Source organism: Candoia aspera, chromosome 5 (genome assembly GCF_035149785.1).
Source record: "Candoia aspera isolate rCanAsp1 chromosome 5, rCanAsp1.hap2, whole genome shotgun sequence".
NCBI classification, from domain to species: Eukaryota; Metazoa; Chordata; class Lepidosauria; order Squamata; family Boidae; genus Candoia; species Candoia aspera.
This window is the reverse complement of record NC_086157.1, coordinates 68,784,556-68,805,043: the sequence shown is the minus strand read 5'-3', so window position 1 is coordinate 68,805,043 and position 20,488 is coordinate 68,784,556. Positions and strand designations below refer to the sequence as shown.

At 34.9% G+C, this 20,488-nt stretch overlaps 1 protein-coding gene across 5 annotated transcripts in view; it reads left to right on the top strand.

Moving 5' to 3' along the window:
- The window catches only part of USP25 (ubiquitin specific peptidase 25), a 78,508-nt gene that overhangs the window by 22,590 nt on the left and 35,430 nt on the right, over window positions 1-20,488 (top strand). For all 5 annotated transcript variants that reach the window (XM_063305479.1, XM_063305480.1, XM_063305476.1 and 2 more), the window contains exons 3-10: window positions 1,901-2,045; window positions 5,456-5,579; window positions 6,618-6,780; window positions 11,226-11,312; window positions 12,889-13,026; window positions 16,730-16,806; window positions 17,928-18,001; window positions 18,631-18,779. In XM_063305479.1, coding sequence (XP_063161549.1) covers window positions 1,901-2,045; window positions 5,456-5,579; window positions 6,618-6,780; window positions 11,226-11,312; window positions 12,889-13,026; window positions 16,730-16,806; window positions 17,928-18,001; window positions 18,631-18,779 — 957 coding nt within the window. The remainder of the gene's footprint in view (window positions 1-1,900; window positions 2,046-5,455; window positions 5,580-6,617; window positions 6,781-11,225; window positions 11,313-12,888; window positions 13,027-16,729; window positions 16,807-17,927; window positions 18,002-18,630; window positions 18,780-20,488) is intronic.

Here is a 20,488-nt window from a genome sequence, read left to right as displayed (position 1 = left end):
ACAATACAATTCAATATAAGATCCTAAGGTGGATTTGAATGGCCTGAAAATAGGATGAAACTGCAGGTGAATTGAGGAAATAAAACTCAGATATATTCTATGCTTTTCCTTTTCCTCAGCCTCTAGTGTGATCTGGCTGATTTTTAATTATTTTTTTTGTTTGTTTTTTTGCCAGCTTCTCCCAAATTTGGTTCTGGGAGGTTCTGTTTTCAGAGAGACTACTGATAAACAGATGGACAAACACATAAGAGCCTCACACCCTTTTCCTAATTTTTTTCACACACGTTGGAATGGAAAGATTAAAAGATCTGAAATGATGGGTAGGGCATATCTTTCTCTTCCCATGTTTACATATACTTCAAGGCTCTGCAGCCACTTGCTGCTCAGACGTAGAAAGTATAAGCTTTTATTACTATCTATATTAAACTTCAGAACGTAAAATAAAGAAAATCTTACTTTAAAATCATGTATTGGGCCTTGGGGAATTTAATGTCCTTTGTCTATACTTAGACAATACTTATTATACTAATAATACTAAGACTGAAACAGCCCATGAGCACTGTGTCTATACTTTAAAAGCTGTTAAAGAAGGACTAACATAAATGAGGATTCAGAGAACATGAAACAGGTTCAGGAATGGGCAACAGGGATGATCAAAAGACTAGAAGCTAAGATCATCGAAGAGGGATTGAAGGCATTGAGCATGTTTAGCCTTGAGAAAAGACAATTGGAGTAGGTGTTACGATAACACTCTTCAAGTATCTTGAAAGACAATTGGAGTAGGTGTTATGATAACACTCTTCAAATACCTTAAAGAAAGTTACCTAGTCTGTACTCTTTGCTCCACAATACAGGATACAAATTAATGGTTTTAACTGATAGGAAAGCAGTTTCTGATAAATAATAGAAAATGTTCCTAAGAGTAAAAGCAGTATGACAATGGACTTAGGTGCCCACTGAGTGGTGTATTCCCTTTGTTGGTTGTGTTCAGGAAAAGGCTAGACAATTACCTGTATGGGAGGCATTGATATAGCTTCCTGCCTGGGCAGGGAGTTGAACTTGCTAATCTAAATAACAAGTTCAACAGTTTGAAGCTGTTAAAGAATGAGTAACATAAATGAGGATTCAGAGCAGATGAAACAGGTTCAAGGGTAGGAAACAGGGATGATCAAAAGACTAGAAGCTAAGATCACTGAAGAGGGATTGAAGCTTCAAACTCTAGGATTCTATGTTTTATAGAACTAGATATATATAATGTACATACTTTGTTCACACCTTTCCTTGAGGAGATCAAGGTGACATGTTACATACCCTCCTTTTTTCCTTGCCAAACAAAACTGTCTGAGGTAGGTTGGGCTGAGAGAGAGTGACTGGTCCAGAGTCATTCATTGAGCTTCCATGACTAAGCATGGACTAAAAGCTTAATTTTCCCATTCCTAATTCAGCATCTTAACCTTAACCACTCCACAACATTGGCTTTAAATATAGACATATAGGTGTGTTTAGTTGTGATTTTTCTACGTGCTTAACTGATTGTTTATTCAAATTCATGTTCAGCACTGAAGTTACAAGATTGATTTCAAACCTCCTTGCAAATGTTTTATTTAGGAAACATGTATACTGTGGGGAGCATCTAACTTGGGCGTTAAACAGTTTCATTTGCCACTGTAGAATATGGATATATTAAATCAGGAGATCTTTGGATTAAAGTTTGGCTTTCATTGTATTCTGTCTTAAACATGTTTATCTTCTTTCATATTATTCATCACAGTTATTTTCAAGTTGATTAGGTTTCTAATCATAAAATTATATCCATGGCAAAATTTAAGTGTACCTGGCCTTGATGTTAGAAGCTGCTCATAAAATGGTATACTGATAATTCATTGTTATGCATTTAAAGGATAGCAATGGGAACCTAGAATTAGCAGTAGCCCTCCTAACTGCAAAGAATGCCAAGATTCCTCAGCAAGAAGAAGCAACGTATTATCAAACAGCTCTTCCTGGCAATGACAGATATATAAGTGTAGGAAGCCAGGCAGATACAAGTAAGTGTTTTTTTCTTACCATATAACTACACAACTGAAGAAACTAGAAAAACCTGCTGCTGTCTCAGTTTGTACTGTACATTAATGAACTTTTTATGTCTACAGATTTATGAGTTTTATTTGATAATACATTTTCATTCCTTCTTTGCTTAAACTTGTCTTTTTATTTATTTTGCTAATATTCCAGAAAATACCATTACATTTTTGAGACTGTTTTGGGTTTATATTATTGAATGTATTTTCCTTACCAGTTTATTTCATGTATACTTTAGATTTTAGTACCTGCAGCTCTAAAACTTTTTGAGGCCAAAACATTGGCTCAAATTCTTTATGGGGCATAAATAGGAATTTATATGAAGACGGTGCCACAGGAAACAGTCCAAACAAATTCCTGCCATCAATTTTGGCCGCACCCAATGGTACATCAAATGCCCAGTTAAGGCTTGAGACAGGAATGCCGTCAATCCAAGTGAGGGCCTGGAAGCTGATGATAAATTATTAGCTAAAAATCCATTTTTTCCCAGTTGGTCTACTTCTTTAGTCCTAGTAGATAATTTCTCTTCACCCTGGAAGTAGGTGGTAGAATATAAGCTGGCTTCGTACGGACTCTCTCCTCTATTAATATCATTAGGCTATGATCAAGCCAAACAAGAAGTCATCCAAAGAATAAAGGACATGGAGTTCCAGAATGAACTCAATAGGCTCCCACAACATAACAGAATTTGGATAAATAGGGGCGTATGCCACCAGCAAGTTATCTCCTAAATTTAACATTTCCTAAGTTGAGAATCGCATTCTTTAAAGCCAGATTCAGTGTTCTCCCCTCTGCACTACTCCAAGGTAGATACAACAAAGTCCCCACAGCTGAGTGTATCTGCCCATGCGATGAAGAGGAAGTAGAAACCATTTTACATGTACTGCTACACTGTAATTTTATAGGGATATCAGGTCAACTTACATTTTGCCCCTAATAGAAAAACTCCCTGGGTATCCAGATAATTTTTACGTGAACTATCTACTTCAGGATTTAAAACCTTACATTATGTGTACAGTTGCCAAATTCTGTGTTGCTGCAGTGAAAATAAGACAAATCTAGACAAAGAAATAACTCCCTATTTTAAAAAGTACTTTTAAATTTGAAATATTTTAATTGATAAATTGTCAGGGGATATATATTTTTACTTTTATTTTATAAGTTCTTACCATATAATTTCTAATGTTTTAGGCTCACCCCATAAGGTAACAAATATATTAATACAGTAATAGCAGAGTGAATGCTGTATTATTATGTGTTATATTTTGTTAGTTTGTAGTTTATTATTGTATTTCCTGATTGTACTTGTTTTGTTTTTTTTTAATTTTGCTGGTCATTGACCGAATAAATAAACTTACTACTGACTATACTTTAGATTCCATATAATTTCTAAAGTGAGAAGAGTCTTAGCTGTTTTTAAGAAAAAAAGAAACAAAAACAGAAATGGGAGAGTATTTATTGCTGTTATGGTTTCATCATTCATTATTTGCGTATGCTACTTTCAAAATAATGGAAACTATAACAGTACCAAAAATAGTGGCAGTACAATTGATTTTTCCTGGCTGATGATTGGCATTAAGATACAGTTTTTAAGATTTCACTGAAAATTTTTCTAGAAAATGTATTGATTCTTAGTAACTAGAAGTCATTAAAATATATAGGTATGTCACATTCTAAGGTCTTATTCACACATAGCATTTTTCTCTGTATGTTTTTTATTTTATGTGCAGTAGTACACATGTACACGTTTTCCTTCCTTTTGAGGAAGGAAGAAAAAAACATTCAACTGTTTGCTGCCTGTATCCAGACAGCTAATACATTTTTGTTCATGTGCAGATGTAGTTAAAATCACTGAATTGCAATCAATGTTCATCATTATTACAGTGAAATATAGCCATACTGTTACTTGTTTCTGGACAGCAAACACTTTTAAATTTTATGTAAACATTTTAATTTTATGCATTTTAAACATTACAGTATTATGCAATATAAAACTGAAAGTTTGGGTGCATAATGTTACAAAGCAAATTTATTTTATGTTTTTAAAACTCTTTCATGTTAAATGATATTGATGCAAACCATTTTTGATTGATGTATAACATTCAGCGCTAACTTTGAATCAATAAGCACTCCGTACATTTATAAGTAAACCTTTGTTTATCTCGAATTTCATTTCAGGTATGTGTGATCAATAAAATGTGACAGTTAAGGGAAATCCAACAATTTTATTTTTTGGTTGGCAGAAATATTTGTTTTGAAAGAAGGATAGTAAAAAGGTATATATTCATTGTAGATAGACCTACAAAGTTTGACCTTGACATATTTTAGCAGATTCTGCATATTTGACAATACTCAGTATTGTCTGTTTTATTGTGGTAGAATGTTTCCAAAAGAAACGAAATGGAAAAAAAAAAGTTGCAAGGAGCACTTTGGTTAGACAAACATAAGTTTGTAATGACTATCAATCAATCAAATTTGTCACCTCCCATCTTCTCCGACCGGAGGGACTCTGGGCGGTTTACAATATAGAACAATAAATATATAATAAAATTTCAGTATAAAACACACTATAAAACAATTTCACAGAGCTACCAAATATAATAAAATCCAGATGGCTGTGGTCTCCTTCAGTCATTGCGTAGGATTGCTTTAAAACCCCTTTTTTGTTTGTTTATAGAAATGTATTAAATTATCTGATTGTAAGGAAGTTGTTTGTCTGTTTCTGGGTTTGTTTGAGATCCAGTGGTTCTCAGTTTCCCAGATTTCTGAGGACATCCAAATACTTTGGAAGGCATGATACTGTTTAGATCTTTAAAGATTCTTCATGATAAATGGGTTAAAAATACCAGACCAGCACAATAGCCATGATGAAGCTGATCACTTGATGAGAATTTACCTGATGAGATGGTGGCCTGAAGTTTTCTGTTTATAGTTATTTATTCACACTCCTTGTTCTTCACTTCTAGTCTTCCTTCTACTGAATATTGCTTTACTGTAGACATCCTAGACAGAGTTCTGTATTACTGATTGATTGATTGATTATTTATTTATTTATTGTTAAAATATTTCAGTTTCAAGGTGACAGACATCTTTGGCTTAATGCAGATGAGAGTTTTCATGAGCAAGCAAGTTTATGCCAGTAGAGAGGTAAAGTGATATCAAATATAATAGCTAATGAAGTCTCCATTGATAGTTCTAATGTAGTTAATAACTGCATATCTTGAATGCAAGTGAATGATACTACACTGCTGGGGGGTAAGTAAAATGTTGTGGGAATAGTGGAGACAGGTCTAAGATAGTTGTTAATCATTGCTGATATTCTGTGCTATTCATTCTGTGCATTTTTAATGTTGAGGAACCTAGCTTTGCTTTCCAGATGTAATTGATCTCACAGGGGATGACAAAGATGATCTACAGAGAGCTATTGCTCTCAGTTTGGAGGAATCAAACAGGACATTCAGGGAGACTGGAATAACAGATGAGGAACAGGCCATTAGCAGGTAAGTAAGTAAAATATATGAAAAGAAGGATTTTTTTAAAAAAAGAAAACAAATACATCTTCTTTGTTGTTTTACACAGATGTGATAACTTACCTGCTCTTTGGTCTTTTTTTAAAATTTGTTTTATTGCATTGTGCTCTAAATTCTGAAAATTCTAAAATTTATTCTCTAATATTTACATAGAAGTTGAAGTAAGCTAAGCTGTATTGGCATTAAAGTTTCTGGTTTTTCTACCTCATTAGCTATTGATTTCTCTTCCAAATCCTTGTATTTAGGTCAGACCTACCTTAATGTGGAGTTTTATGGATTTATGCTTTCTGAAAAAGTACACTGTCTGACATCACACATTGCACTAAGCCTGGTTTGTCAATGAAGCATGGTGGTTAGATTCATATTAGGCAAATCTGTAAAGTATGTTGTACAAGTCACAATTCATTGCCTTAAGATTTCCCAAAATCAACCTAAACAATCCACACTGTGTCTCACAACAATAAAATAATATTCAAGAGAAGTTAAATGAAAGGGAAAAAGGATTTGGGGAGTTTACTTTGTAGTTATAAAAGGTTTCTTCTGTAATGTAAAGAACATAAGCTAAGGTATTCTTGCACATTTCTACTAATTTGCTTTTAAAATCACAGCAGGTCAGATAGCAAAACTGTATTTATTCTCCTTTAAGAATATGCAAAATGTGCCAATCCCAGAATAAACTCTCTTGGTGAAATCTGAAATATTCCATTTCCATTCAGATCATAACTGACTTCTTCTGGACTATCCAAGGGCCTTTTTACATACATATATGTACAAAAAACCTTGCTCAATATAACCCATAATGGTCTAATATAGATAATTATTAAATAACCTATTGCTCAATTTATAATTTAGATTATGTAGAATGGGGGAAATCAGGAAGAGTCTGATAGTACCTTTTCTGACTAACAAACTTTATTAAAAGACATAAGCATGTCTTGGTAAAGATATGTGAAGATATATATCCAAATTGTTAGACTTTTTTTCTAATTATTTCATTTGTTTTCTAAGAGTTCTAGAAGCCAGCATAGCAGAAAACAAAGCAAGTCTGAAAAGAACCCATCCAGAAGTCTGGAGTGATTCTCCAAATCCATATGATAGAAAACGACAAGATATTTGTCCAGTGGGATTAAAAAATGTTGGTAACACATGTTGGTTCAGTGCCGTTATACAGGTAATATATGTATTCACTTATTTATTGTTAAACTGTTGTATTTCATAATGAAGAGTAAGTATTTGAAATGCACAAAGATACCGATATGCAGAAATGAATATAAAAAGCTCCCCCTCGGATAGTGTTATGTACACCTATTTTTATTTTTTAAGACACTGAAGAATTGGGTTATTAAATCAAAATTATTTGATAATAAGTGATGCAATACATTCTGTTTAGCAAGATTGTATTTTGTTGGGGAAAGGATCAGACCAGAAACTATATTAAGGCTTTGCTTCAATAATCAGTTTAGAGTTTACATGCATCATTATCATGCTAAACTGAACAACTCTAATGCTATAGCCAGTTATTTTGGACATGTATCAAAGGTTTTGGTATTTGGGAGTGAACCATGAGATCACTGGAAATAATAACTTTGGTATTTCCTGGTTTTGAACTCTAAGCTACTAGAAAATAAAATAGTAAAAGATATTAAGTCCTGTTTTAGAGTCATAATATCATGGTTTATAATTGCTGTGAGCTTTTTGGGGAACATCCTTTAATATGTAATACAGCATAAAATATATATTCCATGATTACAGCTATACTCAAGTAATTTAAGGAGCTGTATTTCTTGCAGACAATAAACTTGTGGCTTTCTGTAGGTGATTCCTGACTATATGAATGGTTGCTCTGTGAAATATATTTAAAAGTCTTGCCTAAATTCAAGAAGTAGCAGCTTCAGTCATTCTGTGATACAAATACAGCATGCATGTATGTGTCAGCTGAAGTATACCCTTGGCTATAAATAATAGTGTGCTCATTTTCCCCATATGAAGCCCAAACTTTTTTCTTGTGATGGTATTATCTTTTATTTGTCTATTAATTCAGATTTATTATAGCCACCCAACTCCAGTGGACTCTGTCATTTTGATGACTCTGTTATCTTGTCATGTAGAGAACAAGGCACAATATTTTTAAAGCTTATATGACATCTTGTAGCTAAGAAGTAGAAACTGAATTGGAGGCTTGAAAAGATGTCTTTAGTTTTTAAATATACTGAGAACTAATATTTAACTTAAACCTGGTAGAAAGTTTATAGCAGTTATTGTTCAGCACCACATGGTAAAAAATAGAATAATAATAATAATCTCAAAAATTGATATTTTAAAGAAGTATATTAGTATTGCAATTTTGTGGTAATAAAAATACATACGCATAGGTTTGTTTCTTCATTTTTATTTGCCAAGCATAGTGGGCTAATGTTTCAGCTAAGTATCCTAATTTACTTCATGTGTGATAAATTTGGACATTACCTACTATAGTATTTATTTAACAGAAGATTGATAGACTCCTTAGGTTGCATCAACTGTGTGACAATATTTCATGTTTTCCTTGGGTCTCTTGAAATCTGACACATTGTAGTAGAGTTCAGCAATGTGTAACATTACCTTTATTAATCAGTGAGTTGCTGTGTGGAACAGTACTAAAATTAAAACAAAAATCATATTCTACAGATGAAGATTTCCCTTAGGAAACATGGCTTAATGGAATATTAGTTGCATTGGCATGTGCTTATATGAATCATGTCCTTTTTTTTTTACCATTGTAACATGAGCCAAAAATTTATTTTTGTTCAACACTAGGTTCATGTGTGCCAGATAACCAAAGTTACTTTCAACATTCTGTTATACCATGTGGCAGCACAAATCTGTGAATCTATATCTCTTCCTGAAGACTTAATTCCATGTGATTCTATACAAATTTTATAGCTGACTAAAGCTTAGAACTTAGGTATCTATATCTAACTTTATCTAATTTTGTTATATATTTATAAATCAGTGTTTAATCTGAGGATAAGATTTTTTCAAAGATTATATTAAAAACTGTTTTAAATTCCCATCTTTGTACAGTCACTGCCTTTTTTGTCCCTCATAATTATGTAGCCAACAAGAATAACTCCTCTTTCTTGACAACAGATAACATTTGGCATCAATCTCAGTTTCTTAACCTTTTTCCCTCTTTTCATTCCTTTCTCTTACATTTAATGCAGGAAAATGTTGTAAAGAATATTTTTAAAAGTACCATATCATATTTTTTGGGGGTAAAAAGCTTATTGATGGACAATTAAAAGTGCAAATATGCTCATTATATGTCACTTGTCCTTTTTGAATGCTTTCCTCTGCCAGTTCAATTTTAATTTGTTAAGCATCCACAGAAGAGATTCTTTAGTAACCAAATGTATTTCCAGCAACACTTTATTGAAAATATTACAGTGACAAAAATGGATTCCTAATTTGTTCTTACATTCAGGCTTTTCTATTGGTAAATTACTTATGTGATTGATATGAATAAAATAGTTAAATGAATTATTTTCATGTATCTGGATATCTATTTGGATTCTATATGTATAGATATGTAAGGTTCTATATGTGTAACTATGTAAGGTTAGCATACTGGATTTTGTGTCCATTGTCCTTCTGAATCCACTCATTTATTCCTTTCCTCAAAAAAAAAAGCAGGAAAGGCAGAACCATTGACAGTACATAATATTTCTTTGTCTGCTTTTTCTGAAATACAAGCTGTGGCTTTCATGTAGACCCCAGTTAGCTCAAAAATGTTGGAAGCTCACATTGTGTACAGGTAACCCTCAAGTTACAACTGCAATTGGGACCAGAATTGCTGTTGCTAAGCAGTGCAGTTGTAAAGCATGATGTCACATGACTGCATTACTTAGTGATGGCAATCCAGGCAGTCCTAGTTGTTGTCATAACCCCAGACATGTAGATTGTTAAGCAGGAAGCTGGGAAACAGAGTCCCAGGTAAAGACTGTGGGGTGCCACAGAGGGGTGGGGGAGGCCCAGTGCAGGCCAGAAACAAGTTGGGGACGGGGTGCTGTGGTGCAGCACGAGTACAGGAAGGCTGGGGAAACAGCGTGTGGGGTACAGGCGAGCGCAGGGAGACTGGGAAAGGAGGTGCAGGGTGCATGCGTGCAAGTGCAGGAAAGCCAGGGAAAAAGAGTGTAGGGTGCTTGTGAGCACAGGGAGGCCAGGGAAAGAGAGAACAGGGTGTGTGTGTGCAAGGACAGGTAGGCCAGGGAAAGGGTGCGGGGTACGTGCTTGTGAGCGAAGAAAGGCTAGAGGTGGTAGACTTACCCAAGCGACTTAAAACCTTCCCTGCTGGCTTCCCCATTGACTTTGCTTGTGGGAAGCCAGCAGGGAAAGTCGCAAATGGCAATCACATGACCGCAGGATGCTGCAACCAGTCAAAAGTGTGAGCTGGTTATTTTGTTCACATGACCACAGGGGTGCTGCATCAGCCAGAACTCAAGGACCAGTTGTTACTCCCTTCGTTCAGTGCTGTCATAACTTTGAATGGTTGCTGAATGAATGGTCGTAACTTGAGGACTACCTATATTACATTAGAAGAGTAGAAATAATAAATTTATCTCTATATTTGAAGTGGTTTTTAATACCTATGCCACTTCATTCTAATGCATTTTTTCATGATCTGAGTTGAATTTACTGAATCTTGCTTCCAAGTAAAACATGCAGAGTTGTTACCTATTTGTAAGTATGTTTTCTCAAGTCACATGTGTTGAATATAATTTAGAAAAACGTGTTCATATTTGGAATATGGTCAATCAATAAAGTCTCCTTGGATGATCTCCACTCTAAGTACTAATCAGATTCTACCTGGTTTAGTTTTTTGAAATAAACTAAGGTAAGCTAGGTGCTGCTTATAATGCAATCCTATAGTTACACTTATACATAGGACAACTTTAAATATATCTTCTCACTTTAATTCAATGGGACTTACTTCCAAATAATCGCAACTATTTATTTATTGGAGTTTATAGGCAATTCCCATCAGAAGGACTCTGAGCATCTTAACATTCCCTTTTCTCTGTAAGAGAATTAAAATAGTAAAACTGTAACAAAAGGGTAAACTAATAATAATTAAACAGATTTAATGGCTACCAAGGAATCAGAAACATCCAAATATAATTCAGGGTAGGGGTCCCCAACTCATACAAGATCCCCCCCCCCACAATTCAAAATAACTTTGTTGGTTATAATTAAGATTTTAAAAATAAAAATATGTTGGAATAGTGATTAGATTTATCATACATTTTAATGGGCTTTCAAGCAAGCATAAAATACATCTGTTCAGTCTTCTATCTCGGACTTTAGAATATGCATGGGCATCCATATAGCACCTGTTGGAAACTTCAACATCTTGTCCTGGGATCACATGGCTGCCTTTTGAACTACAGTGTGAATAAATGCTAAGCAGTTCGTTCTTTGTCAGCTTGAATTTTTCAGATATTTTTTTTTTTTTAAAAATAAGAAGCATCACATGTGGCCTATACCAAGAACCAATTCTTTGCTTTTCAGGTTTTTTTAAGATTATATGCAACACATTTTCTAGGTATTTTACCTAAATCTATATTTCCTTTTTTTCAGTCATTATTTAACCTGCTAGAATTTCGAAGGCTAGTCTTGAATTACAATCTACCGGCAAGTGCTCAAGATCTTCCCCGAAACCAAAAGGTATAATTGGAAGACTATAGATTGACAATTGAATAACACACTGTGTGGCAGTAGGCAGTTGCAGTGTATTGTCAGATTTATTGTGTAGTATTGACAAGAAAAGTAATACCTTAGAGTACTCTTCTGATAATATTTCTATTGTATATAGGTATGTACGTATGCATATATGTATATATGTAAATAATATTTTGAAGAGATAGGAAGAGGTGATAATGTGCTAGCTGGGAAGTTTACAAAAGATTTTACAGCACTTTAAAGGCTAACAAGATAACACTGCAAGTAGTCCTCACAATGACCCTAATTGGGATTGGAATTTCTGCCACTAAGCGAAGCGGTTGTTAGGCAAAACATCACATGACTATATCACTTAGCAACGGCAGTTCCAGTAGTCCTGGTTGCAGTCATTAGGCGAGGACCTCATGCTTCTGCCCTGCTCAGCTTGCCTCCGCTTCAACTTCCCTCACCCACCTCTCTCTCCCCATCTCTGCCCTTTAGGCTGCCCTGCACTCTGCCACTGCCTTCCTCTGCTGCCCTCCCGCCACCCCAGCTGACCTTCGCCATCTTCTTCCTCCCAGTGCTGATGACACCTCCATGTGAAGGGCCAGCAGCTGCCTTGGCCAGGCATGTCTTGTCAGGAGGAGGAAGAAGATGGCAATGGTCAGCTGGGGGAGTAAAAATGTCAGCAGGGGTAAGCAGTAGTGGAGTGCAGGGCAGCCAAAAGGGCACAGATGTGGGGGAGATAGGAGGGGGGAGTTGAAGCGCATGCTGCAATCGTAAATGTGGCTGGGCTGCCAAGTGCCCAAAATATTGATCATAGCAGGGTGCTGCAACAGCTGTAACTTTGAGGACCACTTGTAACTATCATTTGTTCAGCGCTGTTGTAACTTCGCACAGTCGCTGAATGAATTTTCATTAAGTGAGGACTACCTGTCTCTCAGTTGGGACCATCTGCAGCATGCCAGATACCTTGACTGTACGTCAGTGTTAGTTTTATAGTTGTTTATTTAGAGTAACGCTAATGAGAGAAACAATTTGTTTCCGTTTTCTCCCAGAGATTTCCAATGTGAAATTACTGCTGATCTAAAAACAACAACAACTAAGATAATAGTAGATGTATAACTAGCAAGCTATTAAAATGGTAGTCCAGAGATAATTAATGGAAACACAAAGTTTTACTGTAAAGCAAGGGACTACAACTTTGAATTAATCTGTAATAAGAAATTGATTTTGGGTGTTCTTTTTGCTGGCTTTTAACTTCTTTATAGCTTATTGCTGATTGTTAGCTTTTGTCAGTGACCTGGAGTATAAAGGCAGGGATAGACAAATAATAAATGAATAATAGTTTGCTGATCAATAAGCTAATCAAGCTTGTTGATTTTTTTTTTTATGTAGAAAAGAAATAATGGTTTACTCTAAAATATATAGCTGTATTGGATTTTGGTAATATTCATTATCATATTAGTGAAGAGAACATATTTAGCCTTTTTGAAGAGAGTGGAATAATTGATTTATAGCAGTACTTCTTACAGTTTCATAAAAATACAAAATTCATTATTTATAACTATTTCAAATGCAGGAACATAGAAATTTACCTTTTATGCGTGAATTAAGATACCTATTTGCACTTCTTGTTGGCTCGAAAAGAAAATATGTTGACCCATCAAGAGCTGTTGAAATTCTTAAAGATGCATTTAAATCAAATGATTCTCAGCAGGTAATTTAAGTGCTTTCTATCTTACTTTAAATAGAAATAGCAATCAAAAATATGGTTGAGGAAATGATAACAAATAAAAAATTACCAAAAATACTTTTAGCTCATGAGAGTCTCAGACAGGTTTTTTTTAATGTATCAGTTAATTATTAATGCAACTAATGAGGGATTTCGCTAAGATAATTGTCAGTTTGTCCAGAAATTAATAAATTTGTGAATGTGTTCATTTTCATTTTGTGGGGTGATTTTCTTCTTTTCTTTTAGATAGAACCACAGAGGTAGAAAGCTATATAGGCTGCCAAGTCCACCATCTTATTCCTTATAGGACTCTAAGTTCAAATTAAAGCATCCAGAACAGCATCCAATAAGTGGGAGAAGAGTATCTGTCTCAAATACTGAGTAGTTCCAAGATTTTTATTTTTATTCTGTCTTGTAGGATAATATCTATACTGTTAAATTCATCAAATCTGCAGATTTGATAAATTTTCCTTCTATCATTTTTCCAGATCATTAATAGAAATGTTGATAAGTACATAAAGTACTCATCTAGGACTGAACTTTGTGGCACCCAACTAGTTACATGTCTCAAATTTAATAAGGAATGATTGATGAACGTTTTCTGTGTGCGATTCGAATCAGTTATATTGTCATGTCAACCAGCCACGTTTAAATAGTTTTGTAATCAGAATATTGTGGGGTACTTTATTAGATTCTTTGCTGAAATCAATATATATTAAACCTATAGCGCTACTGTAATCTATTAACTTGCCCAATTAAAAAGAGACTAGTTTATTCTATCAGGAATTGTTTATGACATGTTAATGCTTTGTTTCCATGGTGCTTACAGATCTATATCTTTATGATCTGCTCTTGAGTCTTCTCAGCGGTCTGTGTCTTTCCTTAAAGATAGAAAAAATACTTGGTTTTCGGTCATTGGGCACTTTGCTTTTCTTCCAGATTTCCCAAAGATGATAAATAAAATTTCAACCATATCAAGAACACATTCCTTCAGTATTCTGGGATGCAGCTGAATATTAGCTTTCTTTATTTTAAACCTGTGTGAAAATGTACTTTTGGTTGTTCTTAGCATTTTGTTTGTGAACTTAGCTTAGCATCCTTTGGAGATGTTTTCATGCTCTAGGTTTTCCAGTACAGCTGGAAAAATGAGCTACCTGGTGTATTGTTCCTTGGTAATCTACCTTGTTCTACCTCTTGAATTCCTGAATGTTCTGAAGACAAGAATCTGTATTTTTTTCTATCTTCATGTAATCTTTTTGCTCAATCACATTTAATTCTGCTACTGACTTCCTCTTTTTTTCCCCTCCTCATTGGAATTGTTTGTAATTGTGCGTCTAATAGCTCCTGTTTTAGCAACTTCTACCTGCATTCAGTGCTGTTTCTTGTTAACTACTCTTGCTATGGAATCTTACTTAAATAAGTTAAAGGTTGATTAAAATACAATTTCCTGAAATCAACGATGTGTGTTCAACTATACTAGGCTTTAGCTTCCTTTAAAATTCTAGCATTTTATGCTAGCGTTCTTGTTACTTGCAATGAACTTGATCTTTCATACTGGTTACAGTCAAGTAAAGAATAGCTGACCTTCTTGGCTTTTTCCATCTCTGTTAGAGAAAATCGTTTGCATTTTCTGGAAGGACAGTACTCGTAGATTACAGATACATCCCCCATCACTATTACTTTATGTCTTTTTGAAAAATGTGTAGTTGCTTATGGAAGACTACAGATTTCCTTAGTTGAGTGAGTGTTAGTAAATTCCATCAAGACTTTGTTTATTCTTCCATTTTTTAAAAAAATCCAGATTTATCTCCAAAGTCATTCATATAGTTTTCTGAGCATACATGGATATTTTTAGGATGTAGGTAACTCCTCCCTTTCTGATGCTTCTGTTCCTTTTAACGAATTGTGTCCTTCACTTGCTGTAACCCATGGGAGTCTTCCAAGCAGTTTTTAGTTATGTTAAATCATACTGCCTTTCTGTACTATGAGCTCATATTCATCTTTCTTATTTCCTAGACTCTGGGCAATTAGTATATATTCAACAAAGGCTATGAATTTTGTAGGCCCATATTTTTCCTTATTTTTGGTTTAATGGGTTTGTCCTAATGGAAGAACATGCTTACTTCCTTGGACAGAGCATAAATCTTTGTCCTTATTGCATGGGATGATCCTCAATGCAATAACAAGATACAATTCAGAGTTTATCTTTCTGCAAAAGACCATTTTACCAATCCTTTTGAGGTATAATCCATTTTATGCCATCAATCCTTCCTACACATTTCTTTGGATGATAGGCCATGATTGAAAAACCAAATCTCTCTTATCCACATCCTTTCTGAAGCTAGTAGTTATATTCTATTTCCAGTCCTTTTCATGGACCTAAATTATGGAGGAGAACCATAGCTGAAGCTTCAGGATTTTACTTTCTAGATATTTCAAGTTACTGTGATGTGAGTGTGGCTACTTTAAACAGTATGTAATGGTTGGTGAGAATGTCCTTGAGACAGAGGAGGAGAAGGAGGAGGAGCTGAAGACTAGGCAACAATCAGATAAGAGGCAGCTTAGCTCTAAGAAGGAATGGGGTGTGGCAAACATCTCAGAAGGGACCCTCTGTAGTTTCTTGGACTGTAAAGGCAAGGGGTGAAATGAACGTGAGATGCTTTCAGACTTGAATGATTATGTTACTTGCAATCTTACAATAAAGAAGCACTCCTGCTTGCCACTTCTTGTCTGGACTACTACCTTGAAGGGCTGACATCAACAGTACCATTCCTTCTGTGGATAAGCTGCCTCTTATCTCACTGTTGCCTTGTCTGCAGCTCCTCCTCCTGTCTCTCAAGGACATTCTCACAGACCATTACACAGTATCATTTTTGCCCAAATGTATTTGCAACAGTGACAATCATCAGTCGATTTAATACTTCTGTCATTTCCCTAATATTTGCTTTTGATAAAGAGGTCCCTTCACCTAACGGCCTAACCACCACACATTTCTGCTCCTCATACCAGTGAGTCACCAGTCACCATAACTTTGTATTCATTCAGGGCTCAGCTACATTCTCTGTTTTGCAAATTCTACTCTGTCTCCTGTAATTTTTATTTTTTTCTCTTAACGGCTTGAAGTCTTTCTCTTCCATGAGGTGCAGAAGATCTTATTGTCTTGTTTCTGATTGTTGCTCTTGTCTCCTGGGCTTGTATTTTCACTTTATGCTCTTCCTTGTAGAGATTTGTTTCATCTTTCAGCTCTTGGTCTAGTAGAATATAATCCACTTTAATGAGTTGGCCACTTAGTGCTCCATTCATTGTACTTTTTCTTCAAGTAATGTGTGTGCTACAAATATATGCCAAGCTATTTTGGGACAGTTGTAGAAATATGCCATGAGCATTGCATATCATGACTGTAGTCATTTTTGTTCATCTGAATTTCTATTTCTTTCTTCATTGCCACCAATGAAAACACTTTTATTTATACTTTATTAATCCAATTTCAGACTAGGAAATATATTAGGAACTCCCCAGTGAACTCCAATGCCAAACCTTTGTTAGTTCCCCAATGGCAAAATCCTGTTAGTTTTTCATGTTTGTTTACTATAGTGCCTTTTGCACTGCCAAATCTTGCACATTCTTTCCAGGGATTTTTCCTATATTTATTCTTCTATATCTGTGTTTGTTGATTCTTTCTCAACAGCAAGATGTCAGTGAATTCACACATAAGTTGTTGGATTGGTTGGAAGATGCCTTTCAAATCCAGGCTGAAGAGGAACAGTAAGTAACTCTTGTAATAACCTAAAGGCTAATTTATGATTGAGTGTCTTTTAATGTATCATCCACTCAGTGTTTAATGTCAGAAATCTCATGTAGTCCTACAAGTAGTCCTCGCTTAATGACCACAGTTGGGACCGAAATTTCGGTTGCTAAGCAAAGAGATAATTAAGCGAATCCGACCCAATGTTATGACCTTTTTGTGGCGGCCATTAAGTGAATCATCATGGGCATTAAGCAAACCATGTGGTCGTTAAGTGAATCACATAGTTTCCCATTGATTTTGCTTGCCAGAAGATGTCCGAGGAGGTCGAAAATGGCGATCGCGTGACCACGAGACACTGCAGTGGTCATAAATGCAAAACAGTTGCCAAGCGCCCAAATCGTGATCACATGACCTCAGGTATGCTGGTCCTCACACTCGTAGGTGTGAGAACCAGTCGTAGGTCGGTTTTTTCAGCACCATTGTAAGTTGGAACCATCACTAAACGAATGGTTGTTAAGCAAGCACTACCTGTATTCTTGTAATCCTATTATGACAGTGAAATACAATACAATACAATATTTTAAAATAAGAGTAGTTTAGATGAAAAATGTTAGTGGTACAGTCATGTAACATCAACTGTGAGAAGAGTGAAGCAGGCATATGTACCACCATATTCTTGTCCTAGATTGCCTGGATTGCTGTCTCTTCTTCCAGAGTATTGTGAAAGGAGTAGACGATACATTGTGCAGTTATTTCTAGATCAGCTTAGGAGTAGTATATTCTTGCTTCACTTTATCAAATGTATTATAAATACCACTTTCCATATGTAGGGAAATTATTTGGCCTACTTGAAGTGAAATAGTTTACAGAAATTAATATTTGAATACAGTTGGAAACCACTTCATGGATTCTGGTTGAAAATCTGGATACTAATTTCATGATGATGATGATGATGATGATGAAATTATCCTCAAATTAATTAAAATTGGCTACAATAAGTTATGAATATAATAGATTAAAGATAGTTCCATTGAATGCAGATGTTCATGTGCAACCATTTGATTAACATATAAGGAAAATATGTTTACTTCAAGGCAAAATTTGTACTTACTTTTTAACCAAGATATTGTATCTTTAGGAATGGAGAGAAGCCAAAGAACCCAATGGTAGAGCTGTTTTACGGACGATTTTTAGCAGCTGGATTTCTTGAAGGTACTACTGTTGAGTAGGCATATATTTGTAGTTCAATTCTCTTATTAACATTTTAATGCTCTTTGCATGGAACAGTGCCTTTTAGCACATAGCTCAACTGAACAAAACATCTGTTGTTCAAGAGCAAAAGAACATTATTGGATAGTTTAAGAGTTAAATCTGGAGTGGGCGACCTGCCATTCCATGATCCTCAAGCCTCCTCTGATCATGTTACCAAATTTCATAAATGCAGTTGCTAAAGAACTGGAAGTAGAGTGTTTGTCATTGTTAAGCAAGAAGCACCTAAAATCTTAACCTAAGCCCTAAAGTAGCCTTAAGATGGTTTTAGAAAGGATTCCTCCCCCCAACCCACATGAAAAGGTCCCACTTAACTTTTTATTATAGAATGTGCAGAAACATATATTTGCCCAGTTTGTACATTCTGAGAATTTTTGTTTGGGAGGGAGGATGGAGTCCAACATTTAATTAAAATTTCCACATGTCACATACAGTGGTTCACTTGCAGCAGACATTTGAAATCATGTTTAATAGATCAGTTGGGCCATGTTTAAAAACAACTTTACAGTTCAGAAGTAGTGTTGACTTTGTATGTTTCCTGTTGAAATCTTATACCTCCCTCTTCTGATAAGGGAAGAAATTTGAAAATACAGAGATGTTTGGCCAGTATCCACTTCAAGTTAATGGCTTCAAAGATCTTCATGAGTGCCTAGAAGCTGCCATGGTTGAGGGGGAAATTGAATCCTTACACTCAGAAAATTCTGGGAAATCTGGCCAGGAGGTGAGTGTTATCAGACATGTGGCAATACCAATAATAACATCAATAATACCTGTCCATGATGCTAACCAAGTTTAAAATATAGATGACACCAATGCAAAATATTTTGGCAAGTCATTTATTTACCTAAGCAACGAAGAGCTTAATATAATTTATGTGTATTTGGACCACAACCAATTCTGAAATTTCTGTTTGGAGAATGTAAGTCGGTAACATGAGATGTGAAAGCAAGGTTCTTTTATCTCCTTTATCCTCAGTTGTTCCAGCAAGCTGATAGAAAGTGATCACTGAACCAAAATTTCACACAAAGAAAATAAAAACAGTATCTGAACGACAAGCATACTGATGACATTAGAGAAAAACACTGAAATCATGATATAAAACCATTCATACAATTCATAAATAAATTGTAATATTAAAAAAATCAGATGAAAGTTGTATAATTTTAATGATTAAATTCAAATTACTTGATTCAAATTAATTCAAATTAAATTCAAATAAATGGTAAATCAAAAATCAAACTAGTCAAAACATAATCAGTGGCAAAGTTAGATTAATTTATATACAGCATACAATATTTAAATATTTAAAATTAAAGCCGCCCAGAGTCGTGTACGAGATGGGTGGCAGAGAAATTTGATGGATGGATGGATGGATGGATGGATAGATAAATTTTATTCTTCCTATTCCCACTGTGAGCATTTTTTTTTTTTTTGGTGCCTTCAAGTTATGTTTGGCAATTGCCTAGAGACGTCCATGCAGTTTTCTGGGCAACAGGTAGTTTGCCATTGCTTTCTTCCTAGGGCTGAGATAGGGTGACTGGCCCAAAGTTACCCAGCTGGTTTTATTCATAAGGCAGGACTGGAACTCACAGTCTTCTGGTTTCTAGCCGGATGCCTTTAACCCCTACATCCAACTTGCTCTTATAAGCATACTTAAACATAAATATTTAAGCATAAAGGAAAATACTGTATTTCCACTGTAGTGGTGATTGAAAACTCCTAGATGGCTTTTAAATTTAGAGAAAAGTGCAGAGAAAGTTAAGAAAGGTGAGGCATTCTAAAGAGGAAGAATATTTTATCAGCTAAGGAAAATCAAAGAATAGAATGACCTGACATTTTGGAACAGAGACTAAAGGCCTAATGTTATAAGGAATTCAGCAGCTTGGTCCCTGACATATAAGAAGCTCCCCATTTTTCTAGATCAGCATTTGTCATATTTCATATTCTGGCCACTTTGCTTCTTATGTCACTCCCAATTTTCATTGGTTGCTATTTGTTTGGATTCTCATTGTCTGTTCATTACATCACTGGTTCTATTAATTAAAACTGGTATTACCTTGGTGGATTGTTAAACCAGTTTTTTTAATTCTGTTTTTGTTAATGGGATTTGCTTGCATTGTGACTCCCTTATCAGTAACCAAGTAATAAATTAGTCCACTCAAAATGTTCTCTGCTTAGTTCCCCAAACCACCTTATTCTTGTGTTCATCCAGAGCTTCAGAAACCTTTTTAAGAATAATCAGTTTTATTATGGCATTTATCCAGCAAATCTCTTAATATTAAAAATTAGAAAATAAAGCTGAAATAATTCTATATTATTTTCATATTTTATTTCCAAATTAGAAATAAAACACAAATAATCTATTCATAAAGCAATATGATAGTGTAAATTAACATATATTCATTGTACCAATACATAGTAATGTTAATA